Source organism: Emydura macquarii, unplaced genomic scaffold (genome assembly GCF_026122565.2).
Source record: "Emydura macquarii macquarii isolate MOO-44397 ecotype Brisbane River unplaced genomic scaffold, CSIRO-AGI_Emac_v2 contig_2184, whole genome shotgun sequence".
NCBI lineage: Eukaryota > Metazoa > Chordata > Testudines > Chelidae > Emydura > Emydura macquarii.
In genome coordinates, this window is record NW_027132321.1 from 316,938 (window position 1) to 340,335 (window position 23,398).

At 41.0% G+C, this 23,398-nt stretch overlaps 1 protein-coding gene and 1 long non-coding RNA gene across 6 annotated transcripts in view; one reads left to right on the forward strand and one right to left on the reverse strand.

Annotated features, from left to right (window-relative positions):
• LOC137160258 (thyrotropin subunit beta-like) overlaps positions 1 to 23,398 on the reverse strand; it is a 78,777-nt gene that overhangs the window by 20,629 nt on the left and 34,750 nt on the right. For 2 of the 5 annotated variants that reach the window (XM_067558722.1, XM_067558720.1), the window contains 8 exons: positions 21,738 to 21,848; positions 20,734 to 20,826; positions 13,513 to 13,587; positions 12,091 to 12,150; positions 11,754 to 11,933; positions 9,521 to 9,664; positions 9,014 to 9,100; positions 8,110 to 8,931 (listed from right to left, as the gene is read on the reverse strand). In XM_067558722.1, coding sequence (XP_067414823.1) covers positions 8,788 to 8,931; positions 9,014 to 9,100; positions 9,521 to 9,664; positions 11,754 to 11,933; positions 12,091 to 12,150; positions 13,513 to 13,587; positions 20,734 to 20,826; positions 21,738 to 21,848 — 894 coding nt within the window. In that variant the 3' untranslated portion in view covers positions 8,110 to 8,787. Of the gene's footprint in view, positions 1 to 5,564; positions 5,701 to 8,109; positions 8,932 to 9,013; positions 9,101 to 9,520; positions 9,665 to 11,753; positions 11,934 to 12,090; positions 12,151 to 13,512; positions 13,588 to 20,733; positions 20,827 to 21,737; positions 21,849 to 23,398 lie in introns of those variants that run through there. The other 3 variants (XM_067558724.1, XM_067558727.1, XM_067558723.1) reach the window with 3 other exon arrangements.
• On the forward strand, positions 15,104 to 17,859 carry LOC137160262 (uncharacterized). Its single transcript, XR_010921825.1, has 2 exons — positions 15,104 to 15,324; positions 17,552 to 17,859. It is a non-coding gene; the product is annotated as an uncharacterized lncRNA (long non-coding RNA).

Genomic DNA, 23,398 nt, shown 5'->3' on the forward strand with positions numbered 1-23,398 from the left:
AAGAGTCTAAAATTGTCTCTAAGTCTTCAAAAGCTGTTTTTTACAACTACAGTGACACTAAGTTATTGGTAACTGCTAGCAACACACACACACACACCCCCACCTCCCTGTAATATTACCTGGCTAGATTCACAGACAGGTGAACCCAACCCTAGTGCAGTTATCCCTGACTAATCTCAAAACTCCACTGCAACTCCATTGTTACCATAGAGACACCTCAATGTTTCACCCAGTCCTCCAGGGAGTGTATTCCAGAGTCTGAATAAACAGGAACATGCTAAGAGTATATCTGTTATTCAGAACCACCTGCAAGTACAAAGTGCTACCATGGTTCATAGGTTAGGTGAGTTCTGAAAATGTTATTTTGGTAAGATTTGTTCTGATTTTATATTTCCCTATGGCATTTAAAAACTCCACTTATTTTGAACATTGGAGCAGAGAATACAATGTATGTGGAATGTAACTGCATCATTAATGTTGAGTCACAGCTACGATTCACCTGGAATTACTTGGGCATGCTTGGTCTGCACAGTAGTTTTAAGCTCCAGACGTATTTGATATTTCACCGGGAGTTTGTAAATTCAGGGTTTCTTTACAGCAGTGGTTCTAAGCTGTGGCCCGCGGGTTCTTTCAGAGTGGCCCGCAGCTCCTCTCCCACTGGCTGCAGAAGGGAGCCGCTGTTTAAATACCCACACAGAGCACATTGTGGATGCAGGCTCCTTGCTGCAGCCAAGGGGACAGATCAGCACTCCCCTCCCCCCTGGCTGTAGCAGGGGGCATGGCAAAGTGTTCCACCTGAGTCTCTAGGTTCTGGGTCCCTGCTGCAGCCAGAGGGAGGAAACACTGATCCTCCATCCCCCCAGCAGCTGAAAGTAGCCTAGGGACCTAGGTGGCACACACAGTTGCCCTGCTGCATCCAGCAGGAGGGGAGATCCTCCTCGTTGAACTCCTTCCCTCTGGCTCCAGTGGGGTGGGAGGGGAGGGGACTGCTGGCAGAGACTAGTGGCACTTCAGGGTTGTAAAAATCATATTTGTGGCCCTCAAGTCAAAAAGGCTGGAAACCACTGCTTTACAATTATCAAGACAACTTGTTGGTTTGACTTAAGCTGTATAGTGTTGTGTCTGGTACTGCATCAACTCTAGTTTATTCTATTCATTTACTTACTTATATAGCACTATAAGTCTCCAGAGTGCTTCTGCTATAGGCAATATATTTAACAAGGAACAACAACAAAAAGACCGTTACTGACCTTTTGTAACAGTTGTTCTTCGAGATGTGTTGCTCACGTCCATTCCAATTAGGTGTGCACATGCCGCATGCACAGTCGCCAGGTTTTTTCCCCAGTCGTATCCTTAGGGTTGGCTTTGGAGCCCCCTGGAGTCACGCCTTCATGGCACCCTATATAGGGCTCTGCCAACCCCCCAGCCTCTTCAGCTCCTTGCTGACAGAGATGGGCCTGAGAATGGGACTCCTGCATAGACCAAACACTTGTCTAACCACCAGTGGAGTGACTCGAACACTGATGCTGGGATTGATATTACTTTATCTATGCAATCCCGGGATGGTCCATAAACAGGCAAGCCATGCCTGCAGAGGTCTGAGGTGCCGTCTGGCACGTTGAACCATATAAGTACAAGCTGCTAAGTGGCCCAACAGTCTCAGGCAGTTTCTGACAGTGATCATGGGGTGTCACTTCCATTCTTCTATGATAGAGCATATGGTTCGGAACCATGACTCCGGAAGGAAGGCCCTGGCTTGGTTCGAGTCCAGGACTGCCGCTATAAATTCTATCCTTTTTGTGGGAGTCAGTACTGAGTTTTGTACATTGATCAAAAAGGCTCAGTCTGGCAAATGTCAGTTTTATGAACTCTGTCTCATTCCACCTGATGTCTGGATTGGCCTTTGATCAGCCAACTGTCTAAGTGTAGGTAGACCTGTATTTTTCACCTTCTTAGGAACACAGCCACCACTGCCATGCATTTTGTGAATACTCTGGGGCTGCCAAGAGACCAAACGGCAATACTGTAAACTAATAGTGCAACTGGCTAACCACAAAGCGAAGAATTCTCCTGTGTCTTGGGATGATTGACACATGGAAATATGCATCTTTCAGATCAAGGGTGATGGCTGGTGGAACATCACCACCGACTTCCCCTTTGAAGGCACCACCCACTGTCTCGATACCAGAGCTTCTACCTCCGTTGACCTTCCACGGGTTTGTGGCGGTGGCAGCGGCACAGTGCTTTCACTGAGCTCCCTGGCCACTTCGAAGGTCTCTGGAGTGAAGGGCAGGTGTAAGTCCTCCTCCAATTTCCTGGTTGGGGAACTTGTCAGCACCTCACTCAACGTACCCCCCCTCCAGGGCTGGAATCGATGGTGCTGCGGCAACAGGAACGGTACCGGAGTGGCCCAGCATAGGTCATACACTTCTAGCGCTGTTATGCCCTGAGAGTCTATGTGTGGGCGAGCCACCAGTCTGTCTTCCTGTTTCTTCTTAGGGACAGGGGAGTGAGTGGTGCCGGGCACTCGACGTGGCCTTTGGTGCCGGTGATACCTTGCGATGGCAAGGGTCTCGTGAACTTCCTCAGTGCCGGATCCCAAGTGGACACCACTGTGCTTCTGATTGATGCTGACATGTTGGGTCCCGGCTCTGATGGATGTAGCAGGCCAGGGCTCGCCTCGCATCTAGCGAATGCCATCTCTGCTCCTCCTCCAAACCGTGCGGTTTGGGAAAAACACAGGGAGAGATTTATTGTGGTTACAACAAAATTGGGAAACCATCCCAGGCTGGGAGGCTGGGTGCAGCCTCAACTCACCTTATCCATATAAAATAAATAAATAAAACCTCCGTGTTGGCAGGGGCACTCTCCCACTCCCAGGAGTCGGGGATGGCTCCCTGCTCAGAGATGCAGACCCGGAGAGGACTCGACAGACCGTGGCATCTCTGTACTCGACCCTGCCCACACCATGGTGTAGGGGAGTGTCCGCACTCCATGCGCTCTCCTCGTCGTCGGCACCAGGGATGCTGCTCTGTCCTGAGTCGAATCCGGTGCCGATGGTGCGCTCTGCAGTGAGGTGACATTTGGTGCCAAGGGGGAGCAGGACGGCCCAGACACAGAGCAGAGTGCTGCGATAAGAGCAAGGCTTTAAACCTGATCTCTCTGTCCCTCTGGGCTCACTGTTTAAAAGCCTTGCATATCTTACTCTTGTCTTTCCTGTTTGCTCTCCCCCCAGGCACTTAAGGTACCGAGCAGGGGGGAGCAGAAGGGGAGTTTACGACCAGGCAGCCAGGACATAGCCCGGCCACCTTAAGTCCGTCAGGGACTTCTTACTAAACTACAGTACTTAACAACTACTTAAAACTAACTAGATACTTCGACTAACAAAGAGTTCAAAGAAGGGGAATGGCACTTGCAGAGAGCAAGTGCTAGTTCCATGCGACAGTCAGACAGTCACGGGCGGAAAGAAGAGACTGAGGGGGCGTGGGGCTGGCAGTGCCTCATGTGCTGCAGCATGCACAGGGCACTCCAGGGGGCACCAGAGCTGGCCCTACGGGGTCTGCTAAGGGGAAAAAAGTTCCGAGAACCATGCACTGTGGCGTGCACACACCTATATTGGAATGGATATGAGCAATCACTCGAAGTAGAACTACTCTATTCTAATTCTAGGTACTTAATACTTAATGATTAACACTTATTCTAACTATTTACAGGAACAGAGTGGAGGAAAGACCCTTGCAGAACTTGAGGCAACAGATTCCAGCCCACCATCACGGGCGGTAAGAAGGAACTGAAGAGGTGGGGGGGTCGGCAGAGCCCTATATAGGGCACCATGAAGGAACAACTACAGAGGGCTTCAGAGTCGACCCTACGAGTACCACTGGAGGAAAAGCCTTCTGGAGACTTTGCACACAGCACGCACGCACACCTAATTGGAATCAACATGAGCAAGCACTCGAAGAACAATTGATTTATACTCCCAAATTAAGCTTTTTGGTGCAGTACTGTCATTTATATAGCATCTAGCACAATGAAGGCCTAACTTGGCTGAGGCATCTTGGCACTAACCCAATCTAAATCTTAAATAATAAATAATAATATCATCAATAGGAATGAGGGCTGAAACTCAATTGACAATATAGCACAAGTTTACACTAAATCACAAAATACTGGCATTCTGGGCTACAGCAATAAAAACAAGCTAATCATTTTGCAATAATAGGTAATATTCCAATTTTCCATGCTTAAAAAAAAAGGTTTGTAGGTAGGTGACAATAATAGAAACTAAATTGATTGACACTTAAATATTTTAACAGGAACCCATGGTAAACACAGAAAATGGCTGAGTACTGAAAACAATTTTCCATGAATATTTGTTCACACTTGTAACCCGAAATTTGCTTCAACTGTGTTTGCCTTAACTCCTCCTCCCTCCTTCTCCCTCCCCTTGTTTTCTGCAAATCTAGAAAATAAATTAATTGGTAAGAGAATTTGTAGAAACTGCTAGTTTTAAGTGAATATTACTAGCAAAAATGTTTGCAGAAACCGTTATTCTGCAATATTCACTTAAAATTATTTGCTTTAACTTCACACCTTAATGAATTTTATCTTTAGCACCTTAATTCATCTTTACTTTCCTGAATGTTCCTACGTAGACAAGCAATCCCTCAAATCCCAAGTAATGAAGCCCAGCTACTCTTACAACAACAGCACCCCAAACCCCTGCAGGACTAGCCCAGATATACTAAGTTAATCTATTTTGCTTATCTTCATGGCTGTTTGTTTGTTTGTATATTTGCACAGAGAAGGGCAAATCTTCAGCTGAGCAGGAAGAGAGAGAAGCCATAATGGATGGAACACAACTTGTGTGTGTCAAGCTCCTTTTGATTTGTCATATAGCAGTGAGGTCTTCTGTTCAAGCTGCAGATCATCCCCCCGTCCCCAGTGAATGAAGCCATGCAAACAGAAGCAGCATCCAATGAATCTGGCAATACAACCATTTCTAGAAACATTGTAATGTCCACCATTTCAGAAAAGGAAGAAGTTAACACAACTACAGTGCGAAGTACAAGTGCCAGCTGGAATACAACTGCTGTGACAGCAAAGATTATTAGTTCATTGGCTTTAACAACTTCATCACATTTTGCACGAAGCACTCTACATTTCCCCAACACAGATACTAATCGCCCATCAAATATTACTACTAGATTCAACGCTGTTGTGACATCACCACCTACAGTTTCAACCTTTAATCAAGCAACTGATAAAGCTTCTAATCCCAGAATGTCTGCAATCACATTGAAACCAACAGCTCAGCCTTCTGCAGCTAGACAACTAAATACTAGCAAAGCTTTGGATTCAGTTCCTATAACACAGGCTTCAGGTAGGTGTCATTAAATTCTATGACAGCATTTCAGTGTCAGACTAGTTCTCTGTGTTCACATAGTTGTTGGAAAAATGTAATGGCAGCAGGCATTTGGGTTCATCATGTACACACAGCAAATGTATCCATGACTATCAAGAGTTAGCTGCTTTCAGGGGACCAGCATTCCCTCCCAGCTTACGTGTTCAGGGCCCTCAGACCTTGGGAGCAACCCATCAGCTCAAGCCTCTCCTTTGTTCCAATGACACTGAGTTCAGCTGCAAGTGCTACCATTGGACACCCAAAAATATGTAGCTTCTGTTGAGTGGAAGACTTCAGGAGAAGAAATCTTCCTGGGAGGGGAAGAAAAAAATTTAAATAGAAAACCAAAGCCTAAAAATTACACAAAAGAAAAAATCAAGATGAGAAGGTGGAAAGCAGAGACAGGAAAGGGCAGAAACAAAGAGACATGCTGAGACAAGGTGTGAAGGAGTAGAGAAAGAGGACCACCCATGTCTCCTGAAAAGTAGGCACAGTTTGATGGAATAGGAATTGGGGAACCTATGCTAGCAACATAATGAAGACAAATAATCATGTAAGCCAGTGTGGGTGACCTGAAGTTAGATAACTATATCCATATTTAGGCCCTTACGTCAAAATGAACTGATTTTCAGAGGGCTCACAATTCCTGTGCCTTCAATGAAAGCTGGAGGTCCTCAGCCCCTCTGAAAATTAGATGCCTACATTAAAATGACCTAAGTATAGATTTAATTGACTAAGTTTAAGTACCCAGATTTTATAAATTTTGATCATGTGCTATATCTTTGATCTGCTTTCATACATTTACAGTAAACCTGATAGGGTCAAACCCAAATTGAAACATTTACTTTGAAAATTTACCACAATAATAATAAAATAACCAGACTTTACTACAAGACTCATTTAAATAAATGCAGCATCTTGGGTGCATTTGCTATTGGGTTGCTCATGGCAGTTAAGAGGTAAAGCCATTAGAGGAGGTTTTTTAAAGGAGAGGTTAGAATTCAAATGTCTCTCTTTAATATTTAGCACATGAAAACCTGTATTGTTGAAATCTAAATATTGAGATTTGTTGTTTTTGTAGCTGTGAAATAAAACACTTTCTAAATCGTTTTATTGAAACAGGAGGAACTTATCTAAGGACGTCAGAGGCCATTCTGACCATTAGTTTCAGCAGCATCCTCACATTCACTGTTCTAGTGATTGTCATATAGTCTTGATAAGTACAGGAAGAGAAGAACTCAGTATTCCCATCACCCACTATATGACACCTCTTCCAAAACAGGTTGGTATATATTTTTAGTATGATGTATCATATAACAATTCTACATGTGCACATTACAAAATGTTTATTCAAGGTAACCACTTCCCCCAGTAATGAAATGCAGCAACCTCTGAGACAGAGGGTAGTAGCTTTTTAAACAGCATAAAGTCCAATTGTGCTTTGGCCTTCCTGATTTCATCCCTGCATGTTCGAGCAGTATTTTTATACTCCTCCCTAGTCATCTGACCAAGCTTCCACTTCTTGTAAGCTTCTTTTTTGTGTTTATGTTCACCAAAGATTTCTTTGTTAAGCCAAGCTGGACGCCTACCATATTTGCTATTCTTTCTGCACATCGGGATGGTTTGTTCCTGTGCCCTCAATAAGGTTTCTTTATAATACAGCCAACTCTCTTGGATTTTTCTCCCCCTCATATTAGCCTCCCAGGGGATCCTGTCCATAAGCTCCCTGAGGGAGTCAAAGTCTGCTTTTCTGAAGTCCATAGTCCGTATCCTGCTGTTCTCCTTTCTTCTTTTTGTCAGGATCCTGAACTCGACCATCTCATGGTCATTGCTGCCTAGGTTGCCACCCACTTCTACTTCCCCTACCAAATCTTCCCAGTTTGTGAGCAGCAGGTCAAGAGAAGCACAGCCCCTAGTTGGTTGCTCCAGCACTTGCACCAGGAAGTTGTCTGCAACACTATCCAAAAACCTCCCTCTTTTAGATTTAACAACATCCACACATCAGCTGTTTTGGAGCCAGCAGCCCTCTATCAGCTGTTGAGCCCCCGCAACTCCAAACCGCTGCTGAGCCCCACTACCTCACACCTGATCAGCTGTTGAGTCCTGCCAGCCACCTAACAGTTGATCCACCCCACCCTCCTGCCTAAGAGCTGCAGAGCCACTTGCTGCTTAATAACTAATCAGCCCTGCCCTCCCGCCACACAGCTGATAGACAGGTTGCTGGCAGGGCTCAACAGCTAATCAGCTGTTCATGCACCCCTGGCTGGCAACTGCTTCAGCCCTGCCCCAGAAGTCAGAGAGGTCCTGACCTCCGTGATCCACAAGAAGCAAGAATGGTCTGCGGCTATAAAGTGGATATCTGCAGATTTGCAGGGCTCTCTATCTATTTATGTTCAGAGATCAAATTATTTGCATTTTTCCCTGAAGTTTTATTTTTAGGCTTTCAAGCCTCTGTACTATTTCTGAAGCAACTGATATTAATCAAATACCAAACATACATTGTTTTAAGTTACTCTATGCTAGCTTTTTAAAGAAAAAAGAAAAAAAAAGGAAGTTCTCTGAGTAATTTGGATAATTCTCTGCTGTCTGAATATGAATAACATTTTTGCTTTAAGTCCTTTACGATGCTAAATTGACTATGGATGACATTTTATAGATAAGCATTTAGTCCAACACCTTCTCAGACTTTTACAGATTAGCCATTTAATGACATTTAGAAATTGTCTTTTCAGTAATCTGGAAAAAAAAAAGTTTACATATGGTATTTATTATAAAACTAGATTCCTGAAAAGCAAAATAAATAAGATTTGACTCAATAGTTATCAGTTCAACACTTAAATGTTTCAATATTGTGTTATAAACTGAAAAACAGGCTATTGCCCCAACCAACTATTCTAAAAGAATATTTGTAAACAACATATCAGAAGAACAAAAAAGAGGTGAATTAAAATATAAAGTATTCAATTAAATGAATGTAATTCAACAATCGCAATAATAATAAAACAATACTCTTATAAGTTACGGCAAAAGTGAAAGTAAACTTTAAAAGAACAAAGACTGATGTTACTTAAATGACTTCAAACAATTTTACAAAATCTTTTCCATTTTAAGATACCATACGTTATTTTTGTTCCTAAAATGGGCCAAATTTACTCCCAGGTTTATGTTGTTTTATGATGGTGTAAACCCAAAGTGAAAAGTCCTCAATGGGATGAAGCTGTGGTGGTTCAAAGTGACCACAATGAAGTCAACACGAGTTCCACAAATGGAGCTCTTCCGCGATTTAACCCTAAATCAGCAATATGCCTCAAGTACTGACTAAATTCTACTGTAAAAGGTTTTATATGAACAGAATATTCCAAGGTGATTACTCAATTTTAATTTTAGGCAAAGAGTTTTTCAGCTTCTTTCATTTTTTTTTTCCTGTCCATTTTAGAAACTGCAGTCCATCCAGCCTCTCGCATCTTTCTCATAGCTGTAAGTTTCAGTGCAGCACCAGGAGATTTTAGGGTTGATGGAGTTGGTATCTAAGAACAAAAGTAAAGCCCTCCATTTATTTTTGTAACCAAATCTTTCAAGTATGTAGTTTGATTTGAAGTAAGATGATACCTTTTTTGGTGTCATGACACGTAAGTGAGAAGCTTGAGGACAATTTTTGTACAGCTTTTTAAACATTTCTTCCTCGGAGACTATGCTCTTAAATTAAAGAGAAAGTTACATAATCAAAGACATAATAAACTCCATGTTTTCTATGCTATCATATTTATTAACATTCTATCATAAAAGAAGAATGTTAAAAAATTACTATGGAGCCTAATGAGTTCAACAAAATTCAGTGAAATGCCTGAGGCATTAGAATTTAGTGCAACTGCAATGATTAATTGAATATATAATAATGTTTCTGCAGATAAGTGCCCTGATCAAGTTCTAAAGTTATTGATTTTGTATACATAAACTAACAATTTGAGTTACTTTTTAAGAATACACACATGAATACATATTTTTATATTGTACAGCATATGTGATATCCTGAATGGCAGACACACATTCTGAGATACAGCAAAAAGTGTACACAGAATAAACAGTGATAGGTACTATTCATTTTGAAATTTTTACCAGGAGGTCATTGTGTTCTGAGCTATCCGATTGAGTATCCAGCTCTAAAAGCACTTTTCTTTTTTTCTTCATGTCTTCTTCTGAAAATGGATTCATGCCTTCTCTTTGCAATTTATATCTTGGAGGAGTCTTCACAATATATGTCTAGGGAAAAAACCCCAAAATATTTAAGATTATGTTGTTACATACAGAGTCTGAGTTGTATCATAATCTGTGGAACTGGAGTCAGAGGGCCCATGTTTTCCTGGTCTCTCCACCATAACAGGAACTCCTGTGAGGATACAGTCATTATAGAGACACCAGAAAGAGTGGACTAAAGGAGTCGTGAGGGGTGCAGTGGCATGAAGGTCATATGAGGTGACTATGCTGGCGAGACAAGTGATCTGAAGAACAGGAATCATCTATGAACCAGGAGACAACACCCAAAGAGAGCTTACAGAAATACAGAGATCACATAATGCAATGACAGAGAACTATATGGAGGGAGACAGAGATGGTCACTTCTGGTATGGTCGCCTCAAAAACTATGCAACCAGCTGATTCTGTGGTAAAGATAAGACTCCAAATTGATTATGTGCTAGTAACCTCTGGCCCACGGAACACAGGATAGGAGCCAGATATCAATTATTCTTTAATATTTATATTAAAATGTTTGTAAAATAGGGACGATTAATCATAGTGAGTGGAACTGGATCAGACGGCCCATCATTCCTGCAGGAATTGTTATGGAGGAGACACCAGGAAAACAGAGAAAAGACGGTTACTAACCTTCCGTAATCCTTGTTCTTCAAGATGTGTTGCCCATGTCCATTCCATTACCCCACCCTCCTTCCCCCTGTCGGAGCTCTGGCAAGAAGAAACAGAGAGAGGGGGCCAGCAGTGCCCTGTAAACTGGTGCATATGTGTGCCACTGCAAAGGGCGCTAAAGTCAGCCCTAAGGATACCACAGAGGGAAAAATCTCCGGCACCGATGCATGTGGCACGCACATAAACCTAGCATAGCATGGAATTGACATGAGCAAGCACTCAAAGAAGAATGTGAAGAGTTGGGCTGGAACCAATGCAGTAACTTGGACAGGTCAGTGTTTAAGGTTTACTAAAGTTCCATTTGTTCAACTTAGCAAAGAGTGAAGCTGAATGCAGGTTAATAAAACTTGAGTAGCCAGGCTGGGTAGTGACCAGATGGCATGGAAATGAATCCTCCCATCCAGAGCATGCAGCAGAGGGAGACAGGGAAGCTGCACATGGCAGTAGATTGTGTGACCAACCTCCTTTGTGTTGCCACATGACAGGTTTGTGCACAGCTGTGTTTCACAGCACACAGTGTGCACCCTCTTCAATCCCCTACATCAAACATCAGTCCTCACTTTGCACTGCAGAACTACACCATGACCACAAAAGAAAAGTCTAAAGATTGACCTCAATGTATGCAATATGAAAACATAGTTAACACATTTAACCTAAGAATTATTCAGAAGACAGCATGCCAACACATATCATCTTAGCCACCTTGTTCTCCTGCAGGTTTATTATTATTATTATGGTAAAATTAAATATATTATAAATTTATCAGAAGAGGAAAAAAAGGGTTTTAGATTTCTTTTATAAATAGTTGATTTTATTACTGTTTTAAAATTCTTATAGATGTATTCAGCATAAAGTTGACATTAGTTATTTACATATTTGAATTGTTAGTTCAAATCCTGTAAAAATTTCATGTGGGTTTCACACATTTTTAAAACAGCCTATTTCATGGCTATAATAGCCATGAACACTGTAATGCTATTATAGCCATGCAATCAAACTTTTTTTGGAGGGGCACTACTTACTAGAAAGATTTTTGCTGTGCAGAACACAGCCCTTTTCCCCCAAGATGATTATCACAATAGTTCTTTGACAATTAATTACACCCTTTAAAATGGGTATCGCTAGCCCCATTTGACAGATGGGTAGACTGAAGCACAGATGAGTGACATGACCTATCCATGGTCACACAACAAGCAGGAGTCAGGGACAGAATCTTTCACAAACTTGTTTTTCCCTAAATATCAATATATGCACGTGAAAATACTCTAAATTTTTTAAACCTAGGTTTTCCATAATCAAAAGTGAAAAAATATCTCTGGAGATAATTAGTTCAGCATGGGCCCTTAAAACTAAGTGAAAGGCACATTTAAAAAAATAAATAAAAATAAAAACATGGAAATAACATACTATCCCATAAGCAACAAACCTTTAATAAGGGAGTGCTCAAAACACTTTTAGCCGATGTCCAAGAAGATGTTTCTTTGTTTTCCAATTTGTTCTCTCTAAAAGGTGTGAAATTCTGGGATAAAGTTTTTTTTGAATTAACTGATGCAGAGGTAAGATTTAAACTGGTTTTAGGAGTCTCCATAAAAGATGTTTGTATTTTCTAAAAATAATAAATGAAAAATATAATAAAATCAACGTATTAATAAGTGCCAATTTGCCAATGTTTTTAGTTAGTATGAAACTAAAGTTTCACTGTGCAATACGCCTGCTAACATAAATCATAACATTAATTTATAAAAATCAAAGTAAAAAGCCACCTTATGCTTTTTTTCTTTTTCAGAAACCACATTTTCTTTTGCTTCTCTTGCAAGCTTTTCCTGTTTAAAAAAAAAAAAAAAAAGTTGTGAATATGTAGTAAATGCTCTATTTGCAAATATTTTAATTGAATATATCTTCTGTCCACTGAGAGTAGTATGCATGGTTCAGCATTCAGTTATAAACACATACACCAACATACAAGCAGAATTTAGTTACATTTCAGACTTCAGTAGGCATTAAAAAAGTGAAAACAGAAATTAATGCACACATCTTAATTATATATGGGAAAGGATACATCTCTTACTGTCCCTACATGCCCCAGTTTTCATTAGTGGTCTGTTTTTTATTTATGCAGCAAAATAGTGAATGAGAAACAGTCTGAAATAAACAGACTTTTATGGAATTCTGCCATGTTTTGTCCTCTACAGTCAGGTAAATAAAGCAAAAAAGTATTCATGAATATTCTATCAAATATTTGTGATCCCTTTTATTCACTAAGGGCCTGAATCTGTAAGCATTTAGGCACATGAAGAGTCCATTGACCAATTACACAACTAATAGACAATTTATTTGCACAAGTGATCTACAGAACAACTGCGAATAGTGAGCAAAAAAATAAAAATTACATCCTGTTTGTAGATAATTCATGAACTGAAAAAGAGGCTAAATTCATTAAATTATTTGATACATATTGTTTAGCCAGTTCTGGTCTTGTGCTAGTAGAAATCATTTAGTGACAAATTTCATGACAGTGCTCGAGGTTGTAATAAAAGGTAGTGTACAAGCTCAGCAATCTGTATGCTAAGATTCAGACCATCAAACATTCCTCCTACAATTTGTGTCTGGATAAGGAAAGGCTAAAATTCTGGGTCCAAAACATTTTAATTTTTCACATCCCTGTACTCTTCTTTATGCAACTTTTATAGAATTGCACTGGATTCCTTCTGAAGCCAAGGGTGAAATCCTGGCCCCATTTAAGTCAATGGAAATTTAATTTAAATTCAGTTGCTGACTTCAGAGCATATCAGGCTCTTGAGAGCAGAGTGAGGCTTAGTCTACATTATAGTTTTGCCAGCATTGCTATGTGAGCTAGGAGTGTGAAAAAGTTAACCCCTTTATCTGAAATAGCTATATCAGCAAAGCCCCCAGTGTAAATGCAACTACACTGACAGAAGAGTGCTTTGTCAGAATGTTTGGGGGAGGAGGTGTAGCTGCCAGCAAGACTCCTTTTGCCAGCAAAGACTGTCTTCATCAGGGGGTTTTGCTGGTATAGCTCTGCCAGAATAATTATACTGGCGAAGACTCTTTAATGTACACAAGTCCTGAGAGATAGGAATCAACCCAATTTTTCTTAATAGCACTAAATGATATGGCCACAGGGCCAAGCCAAAATCTTTAAAATGTGATGCCACAAGACATACCTTCTCTTCAGTCTCTATTTTAAACTGCTCCTTAAGGGATAACAGGTCATTTTTCACATGAGATAGCTCAGTTTCCTAAAAGTCATAAGATAAAAAGAGTTAATTTTCTGTTAAATTGGAAAAGAAATAGTCCAAATAAAATGTTATTTCATTATAGTATTTTAAAAACCTCACATAAATTTATCTGTAATATACTACTACACTGTTCAGCTTTACATTATTCTAATGACAGAATTAATTCTAAAAATGAAAAGGTTACTCACCTTGTGCAGTAACTGAGATTCTTCAAGATGGTTGTCCCTGTGAGTGTTCCACTTTAGGTGTCCATGCACCCTACACATAAGATCAGAGATTTATGGTAGCAGTACCCAGTTGGGTTGCACATGCACTGTCGCTGTCTCGTGCTGTTTTTGGTGGTTACATAGTGCCATGCGACCAACCATCCTTCTGTTCCTTCTCTACCACGGAGCATCTTTTATATCAATTTACTCCAAAATAAAGGGGAGGAAGGAGGGCAGAGGAGCACCCACAGGGACAACCATCTCAAAGAACCTCAGTTACTGCACAAGGTGAGTAACCTTCTCTTCTTCTTCGAGGAGTGTCCCTGTGGGTGCTTCACTTTAGGTGACAGTTGAGCAGTGCCCCACAATGAAAGGAAGGGGCTTCAAGTTGCACTATGTACAGTTGATAAGAAAGTGAGGCCGAATAGAGCATCCGAGGCTGATTGTTGTTCTGTAGCATGTTTTGAAAATGTAGATGCCAAAGTGGCTGCTTTACAAATGTCCATAATGGATACATTGTTGAGGAAGGCAATGGACGTTGGAACTGCTCTTGTGGAATGGGTGTGGGTCCCAATTGGGTCCCGTTGTTGGTTTTTTTGGTAACAGAAGTGAATACATTCTGATATCCACTTGGATAGTCTTTGTTTGAAGTAGTCTCTCCCTTTGATCCCTCTGTTGTAGAGATGAAAATTTTCAGTGATTTCCTAGAACAAAAAGCTTTAGCTAGGTAGAAGGCCAGGGCTCTTCTGATATCGAGAGTGTGGAAAGCTGCCTCTTTCTTATCCGCATTTGGTCTTGGAAAAAACGCAGGTAAGTGAATGGGCTCCTTTAAATGAAAAGAGGATGTGACTTTGGGTAGAAATTTTGGATGTGGTCTCAGAGTGACCTTGTCTTTATACAAAATTGTGTATGGAAGGTAGACCATTAGTGCACCCAGTTCTCCTACTCACCAAGCGGACATGATGGCAATGAGGAAGGCAACCTTCATGGAGAGTTATAATAGGGAACACGTGGCAAGTGGTTCAAAAGGGGATTCCATGAGTCTGTGTAAAACCAAATTAAGGTTCCATGTAGGAGTTAGGGTTCTGGTCTCTGGATAGGTGTTTCTAATGCCCTTGAAAAATCGTTTAGTTGTTGGATAGGCGAATATGGTGGCCCTGTCCACGTTGTTGTGAAACGCTGTGATGGCCACCAGGTGTACTTAATGGAACTTATGGTAAATCCATGTTTCTTTAGTTCCAATATGTAGTCTAATACTCATAATAAATGAGAGGAAGTTGGGTTAAGGTGTTTGTTGCAGTACTATGTACAGAATCTTTTCTACTTGTGCATGTATTTAGTCTTCTGCTGTTTAGTAAGATTTCTTTTTCCTCATCCGAACAGGTTAATTTGCTTTCTGTGAGCCAGGGAGTAACCATACTTTGAAGTGCAGAATCGTCAGGTTGGGGTGAAGGATATGTCTTGCGTCTGGAGAGAGGAGATGAGGAATTTGCGGGAGACATCATGGTGGGCACACTGCCGTTTGTGAAAAGTAAGGAAACCAGGTTTGTCTGGGCCACATAAGTACTATCAGGATGATTCTGGCTTTGTCCCTCCTGATTTTGTAGATGACTAATAGTGGTATGGGTGGAAATGCATATATTAGGGGCACGTCCCACTTGATGAGGAGAGCATCACCTAGTGAGTTTGGACCCAGTCCTGCCCAAGAGCAGAATTGTGGGCACTTGGTGTTTTGAGCTGTTGCAAACAGGTCTACTGCAGGGAATCCCTATTGACTGAATATGGTATGAAGGACTCCAGGTTCATTTCCCATTCATGGCTTTGTGCGAAGTCTCTGGTCAGTGCATCTGCTGCCATGTTCTGGCAGCCTGGAAGGCATGATGCTGTTATGCCAATGCTGTGGCTGATGCACCATTTCCAGAGATGTACGGCCTTTGTTCATAGGGAGTGCAAGCTTGCGCCCCCTTGGTGGTTTATGTAAAACATGTATGCCATATTGTCAGTAAAGATCCTGATTGATTTGTTCTTGATCATGGGAGAAAGTGCTTGCATGCATTCTGTACCGCTCTTAATTCTAGCAGATTTATACGGAGGCTGGTCTCAGATGTGGACCAACGGCCTTAGATTTTGTTGTTGAGTAGCTGCACTCCCCAGACTACAGAAGAACCTCAGAGTTATGAGCACGTCGGGAATGGAAGTTGTTTGTAAAGCTGAAATGTTTGTAACTCTGAACAAAATGTTATGGTTGTGTTTTCAAAAGTTTACAACTGAACATTGACTTAATATAGCTTTGAAACTTTACTATGCAGAAGAAAAATGTTGCTTTCCTTTTTTTTTTTTTTTTAGTAATTTACATTTAACACAGTACTGTACTGTACTTGCTATTTTTGCTGTGCTGTTCCTAATTGTGTAAGTCCGGTTCCAAATGAGGTGTGTGGTTGACTGGTCAGTTTGTAACTCTGAGGTTCTACTGTATTAGGGAGACATCTGTGGTGATGGTCAATATCAGGGTCCTTTGGGGAAAAATGGATTCCTGCACAGACTTTTTCTGGGTGGGTCCACCATTTTAGAAATTCCTTTACTTTGGGTGGTATTGTGAGTAGTTTGTTGAGGCTGTGCCTGTGAGGTGTGTAAGCTGTTCAAAGCCATGCCTGTAGACTTCTCATATAAAGTCTGGCATGCTTGACCACAAAAATTGTTGCTGACATGTGGCCTAACAGTTGTAGGCATGTTCTGGAGGATATCTGAGGACTGTCTGTCACTGTCGATATCACATTAACTAAAGTGATAAAATGTTGTTGAGGTAGGGCCCAGTAAATTCTAATTTTTGCACAGGTACCATTGATTTCTGTTAGTTTATTTGTAACCCTAGGTTCGTAAATAGGGTTATTGTGATTTGAATGGCCTCTAGAGCTTCCTTTAGTGTTGACGCCCTTATCAGACAGTTGTTTAAATACAGGACTATCATGATTCCACGTTTTCATAGGTGTGCTGCCACCACCGATAGAACCTTTGAAAAGAACCTTGGGGCAGTCGATAATCCAAATGGAGGTAACCCTGTACTGGAAGTGTTGGCTTCCTAAAGTGAACCTCAGGAATCTCTTATGTGATGGATGTATTGTTATGTGAAAATATGGAAGTTTAGAGCAGAGAGCCAATCGCCCTTCTCTAGCACTGGAATTGTTGCTAGTGTCACCATCTTGACATGTTGGGTTCTGACAAATTTGTTCAGTTTTCTTAGATCTAGAATGTGTCTCCACCCACCTGTCTTTTCTCTATTAGAAAGTAGTGTGAATAGAAACCCTACCCCTGAAATGTGGCAGTACAGCTTCTACTGCTCCTAGCTGTATCTGGCGCTGTACTTTCTGTTGTAACAGGTTCTCATGAGGGGGGTCCCTGACGAGGGACGGGGAAGGGGGGTTGGTAGATGGGATAGATATAAAGGGAATAGAGTAACCAGTCTCTATGATTTCCAGAACTTATCTGTCCGTTGTGATGTTTTCCCAGATCTGTTGAAATGGTTACAGTTGATGTGGAGAAAATGTGTTTCCAGCAGTAACATTTTGGGGTGTCTCATGCTCTTGATCTCACCTTCAAAATTGTTGTCTAGGTGTGGATTGCTGAGGTGTCAAAGGCTGGTTTGGCGTGTGGTGTCTCCTGGTTTGATGTTGTTTATGCCTCTGGTCATACTGTCTATGAGGTTGTGCGTATGGTGGGCGGACTGAGTATAAACCGGCCCTGTTTCTTTTTATTTGCAGATGTATAGCTTCCTAATGATTTTAGTGTTGCCCGTGAGTCTTTGAGGAAGTGAAGAGACTCATCTGTTTTCTCAGCAAGTAACTTTGGGCCTTCAAATGGCAGGTCCTCCACTGTTGACTATCTCTTTGGGAAACCTGACAGATGGAGCCATGATGCATGACAGATGACTACTGACTTGGCCATGGAACGTGCAGCTGTATCAGCGGAGTCAAGCAAGGCCTGCAATGCCGTGTGGACAATGAGGTGGTTCCTGAATTAAACTTTGTCTTCTGGCAAGCTGTCAGTAAAACTCGCTGTTCGGAAAAAATTGTGTGGTGTATTTCAATAAAGGCGCCTCATAATTGGCTATTCAAAACTGTAGTGTTGCAGAAGAGTATGACTTGTGGCTGAAGAAGTCTGGTTTCTTCCAATCTTTATCATATGGGGTTGTTCTGCCATGGTGTTGTTTCCCCCTCTGATTTACCACCTGCACTATGAAAGATTTTGGTGCAGGATGAGAGAACAAGAATTTATAGTCTTTGGAGGGGACATAATATTTCTTGTCTGACTTCTTGCACGAAAGTGGTGTTGTTCTGGGTGTCTGCCAGATAGTTTTGGCAGGTTCCAGGATGGCATCATTAATGGGTAATGCTATCCTGGAGGAGGCGGGAGTCTGCATTATGTCACACTATTTGTGTCATGACTCAGATACCTCTTCAAGGTATATTTTGCGAGCCTTTGACACCCTTTTGAAGAGGTCCTGGAGTTGTTTGAAGCCATCTCCCGGGGTGGGTGGTAAGGGGATTATGGTTTTATCCAGGGAGGATAAGTCCGGTGGAGAAGAATCCTCATGATCGGAGACTTGGTTGATGTCTTCAACTACTTCCTCTTGTGGCTCAGAGGGAGATGGAGCAGTTGCTGTTGGACAGCATGGTGCCCTCCATCTTGGTGGACTTAGAGTCCTTGGATGTTGATCCCTGTACATGGTTCAGGGGTCCCAATATTGCCACTGAGGTGGAAATGGCATGGGAGGTGGCGCCCAGGGGTGCCCGTACCAACTGGGTGCTCAAGATGAAGAATGATGGGATGGCCCCAGTCTGGGTGAATGAACAGGGAAGGAGTGATGAAGCAAGTGTATTTGTCCTCCTCCTTCCTCCGTCTCATCTCTGGATAGTGGACGGGCTGATATGGGTGTTGTAATGATGTGGCTCGGTATCAAGTGCGATGGGATAATGTTGGTACTGAAGAGAGGGGATTCTGGAGTTGCTGAGACTACTAGATCTCTCTGCCTCAGAAACTGCTGTGGTACTGTGAGGGTCAGCACCACTGTTGGTGTAGATGGTGGTACTGATGCGGTTGCTGTCAGTGCTGAGGGTTTCACTGGTACCCTAGGTGGAGACAGATTGGCATATGGTTGACGTAGTCAATGCAGGGTATCTTTTAGGCTCCGTAGGTACCAAGGCTGTGGATTTCTCTTTGCCTTCTTTCTTGGAGCTTGCCCTCTTAGGGTCTTTTGCTCTATGGGTACCTGCAGTACCTAGCGGTACCAAAGTCTCAGACTCAGAAGCACTGGGTGCATACGGTACCAAAATGGTTTCCATGGCTGAGGAACGCTTTTCCTTTGTTGGTTCCCTCTGAGGCGAAGTTGAAGAGTGCTTTTATGTGGTCTTTTTCAGAACAGACCCTTTGGTGGGCACTTTTGTGGCCAGCCCTGTGTCAGAGGCTGCTGATGGTGGCCAGGAGAGGACCCTGGCTCTGTTTCCAATGTGGATCTCAATGATTTCTCCATCAGCAGGAGATTTAGCTGAAGGTTTCCAGCCTTCCTTACCCTCACCTTTAAAATGTGGTAATGTGAACACTTCTGGGGAATATGTGATTCACCCAGGCAACAGACATACTGAGCGTGACCATCTGAAAGCAGAATGAAGAGCCTGCAGGTTAGGCACTGCTTGAACCCTGAGGAACAAGGTATGCCCAGGTTTAGTCGGTTTTAGTTTTATACTTTAGTAGAGATTCTAAGTAACCTATTTCCTACCTATTCACTGTTGGAAGGAAAAGGAAAAGAAAGGGAAAGGAAAGGAAAGGAAATTGTTTAGGATAGGGTAAGGAAAAAAGGGGAGAGAGTCAATTATTTACTAGATTCTTAATCCTAATAACTATATATCCAATAACTATCTACTATCTGAGGAAGGAGGACACTGCTGAGGGCTCTAACTCAAGCCAAAGGCGGCAGAGAAGGAACCGAGGGACAGTTGGTCACAGGGTGCTATGTAACCACCAAAAACAGCATGAGACAGCGACAGTGCCTATGCAACCCAACTGGGCACTGCTACCATAAATCTTTGATCTCATGTGCAGGGTGCATGGACACCTAAAGTAGGGCACGCATAGGGACACTCCTCAAAGAAGAACTGTGAATACCTCCAAACACTGAACCATTCACAATACTATGGTTAAGTTAGATATTTAGAACTAACTGAATTTCCTATCTGAGGAACAGGTATGTTCAGCATGAATAAGTTAAACTGTAGTTTTGGATCACGCCCCTCCCAGGGAAATACATGTGTGAAAAAGTCCTGTAAAAAGGAAATCTCCATGAGAATCCCCTCACTGGGCTTCAGGAGCAAGAGGAGGTGAAGCTACATTGTCAGACTCCTCCTCAGTGAGCTGGTGACTGCCCTCAGAACCTTCCCAAAGTGGGGTTTTCCCAAATAAAGGAGGGGCACAGAAAAATTAATGTAACCATAGGTTGGGAGGTTGTTTTATTTTTTTTCAAACAGGTTTACTATTAAGAAATTATCTACTTATATTTGGACAGGACTATTCAAGTCAAGTGTATTTGTGGCATATTTATTATGAGGAAAAAAATGGCATGCTATTTGATACAAAAGATCCTTAACCAGATACAGGGGTAAAAACATTTAGAGGGCATCAGAAGAAAAGTAGAGAAAAAAAATACACTTGCTTACATTTCATTTAGAACCCCTTAATTGTAACACTTTTAAAAAATAATAAGCAAATATGGCACACAGAAATCGGGGGGCTGACCTTCATTGTACAGTCCCAGAATATAAAGTATACACCTATAACAGAAAAAAAAAACCGTAACAAAGGAAAAATTGTTATTTAGTGATGTTACTCAATTGCAGCTGCTCCTTTTAATTTCCTTGTAGTTAATACAAAATTAAGGTTTAGCTCTTACCAAAGATCTTTTTATTGACATTTGTTCTTGTTCTTTCCTTTTACAGAGTTCTAATTCTGTATCTTTTTCTTCAACCATTTTATCATATTGGTGCTGCATAAAAAAAAGTCATGTGCATAAGTGTGATAAATAAAAATTATCACTTAAAAACAGCTATTATTCATTCTTCATTCAGAAGTTACAAACGATTACCAACTTTTTCAGACACAAAAGTGGTTTGAAGCATCAGACACATCTTAACTCCTACAGATGCTACTCACTTTTTCTCGATACAATAATATTCTGTGGGTTCATTTAAGAGCATTTTATGTCCTCATTGGGGAATCAAATGTACCTCTGCATAAAGGCTGGTTATACTGAAGCAAGTAACATTTATGAACATATCCACTGAAAAAAGAGTGGTACAGAGTCCTTCAATAAAATATGTTAAACTAAACTACCCAAGGTCACTGAAAAGTTAGGATCCTTACAAGAATGGGTCCAAATTAATACTGAAAGAAAATCTGGGATGGGAGAATGGGACCAAAAGGAACCCGAAATGCCAGAAAATCCTGTCAGAATCCTTCCCATAGAACAGACATAGGAACATTCAGAATTCTAAATGATTACTAAGGTCCATATATTCCCTTCTTCCACAAAAATGTGTGCAAGTATAATACCTCAACATTTGCAACCCCCAAGAGCCCCAAAACCGAGCTGCATCTCTGTCACAACTGTAACATTAACAGGGCTTGCCAAATGCCACTGTTACAAGTAGTAGTATAACTTCTAAATATAAAGATAAACAGGATTAAAAATATTGAAGAAATGCCTCCTGTCATTGTTGATGAATTCCTTACTAGATGTTGAGAAACTGAGCAGATCTCCAGCTTCATTTTCCTAGATCAATGTCCTTTTAATAAAGCCCCATTTTCTAGTTCCTGATATTTGTCTGGACTCAGCAAAATTGCACAAACCCCAAATTGCCATGTATTGGACATATAAAACTAGCAAAATCATTTTACCTTGTGTTTTTCCATAAGTGCTACCATTTCAGCTATCTTGTGCTGACATCGAATATCAATTTCTTTTTGAAGTATCACTGCTTCATCAGCTATTAATCTCATCTTTTCTACCTGTTAACACAGTATTTTCTTCTAATTTGTGAGGAACATTGAGTGCAATATTTTAATGAAACCCCCAGTGCTAGATATAGTTTGGTTTTTGTTATGACAGTCCAACACTAGATGGGTTTCCATTAGCTCAAAAGTCACTTGGTTCTTTATATGGTTCATCTGCAGTGCTGGCAACACTAACAGTTTATCTTTAACTGTGAGACCGGCAAAAATTTGTGGCATTAAATAAAAAGAAATAAAAAAATAAAAATATATAAAACATTAAAATACTATTTATATAGGAAAAGAAATGCTTCTTTTTTCACAATGGACTTATTTTCTGACCATTTTTGTCTTTTAAAACTTAATTCAATGAAACAGACAAGATACATTTTAAAGTTATTCTAACAATTACAATAATATTGATGGAATGAACCACTGGATTTGAAGTATTTCCTTCTTTGTGATATTATAATCTGCAGTACTGAAGATTAAAAAATGCCTGGCAAAAGATTGTAAAACAGATACTTTAAAATAATAGTTTTTTCCATTCTTATTTTATTTCAGTCTGGCTCTTCTTTAAGCCCAAAAAAATTACTTTGCAATTGTTTTTAAAGTAAAATATATGTTATTTTAAAACTTCCTGTATTAGAATGCACATTACAGTAGAACCTCAGTTACAAACGCTTTGGGAATGGAGGTTGTTCGTAACTCTGAAATGTTCGTAACTCTGAACAAAATGTTATGCTTACTCTTTCAAAAGTTTACATTGACTTAATACAGCTTTGAAACATTACTATGAAGAAGAAAAATGCTGCTTGCCTTTAGTTTTTAGCAGTTTATGTTGAACACAGTACTGTGCTGTATTTGCTTTTTTATTTTTTGTCTGCTGCTGCCTAATTGTGTACTTCTGGTTCCAAATGAGGTGTGTGGTTGACTGGTGAGTTTGTAACTCTGGTGTTCATAACTGAGGTTCTACTGTAAAGTTGAAAGGCAATTTAAACAAACTAAGGCCTACGTTTTCTAACTTGGATGCCTAAACTGATGCGCTAATCCATATTGAGGTTCCTAATTTATTTAGGTGTCTAACTTTAGAGACACCAATATTAACATTTTCATCTAAGGATTCAATGCTGAAAACCTATACTTACCAGTATTTGTAGTTCTCACACAAGTAGTTCCACTGACTTTGTCACAGCCCTGGTCAAACAACCCCTATAAGACACTCAGCACACTGGACCCATGTGCTCTTATGCTTCCTGAGTCTGAACAGATTCCATGCATTCCTTGTCTCTTACTCTGGATCTCTAGACATACGCTCAGGCTACATATCCTCTGCAAGCACCATTTCCTACAAGCTGAGATCCCATGATCCAACTTCCAAGGCCCTGAAACTAGCACTGGCTCCCCCACAGGCTCCCCAGTAGCTTATTCACACACTTTCTCAGCGCTCCAACCTTGCGAGCAATCTGGTTTACAATTTCTCTCAGGGAATCATGATCGTTGAAGCAAACCCATATAGGCTTTGCAACAGGGATTTCTAAAGTAATTACTCTTTTTATTAGCGCAAA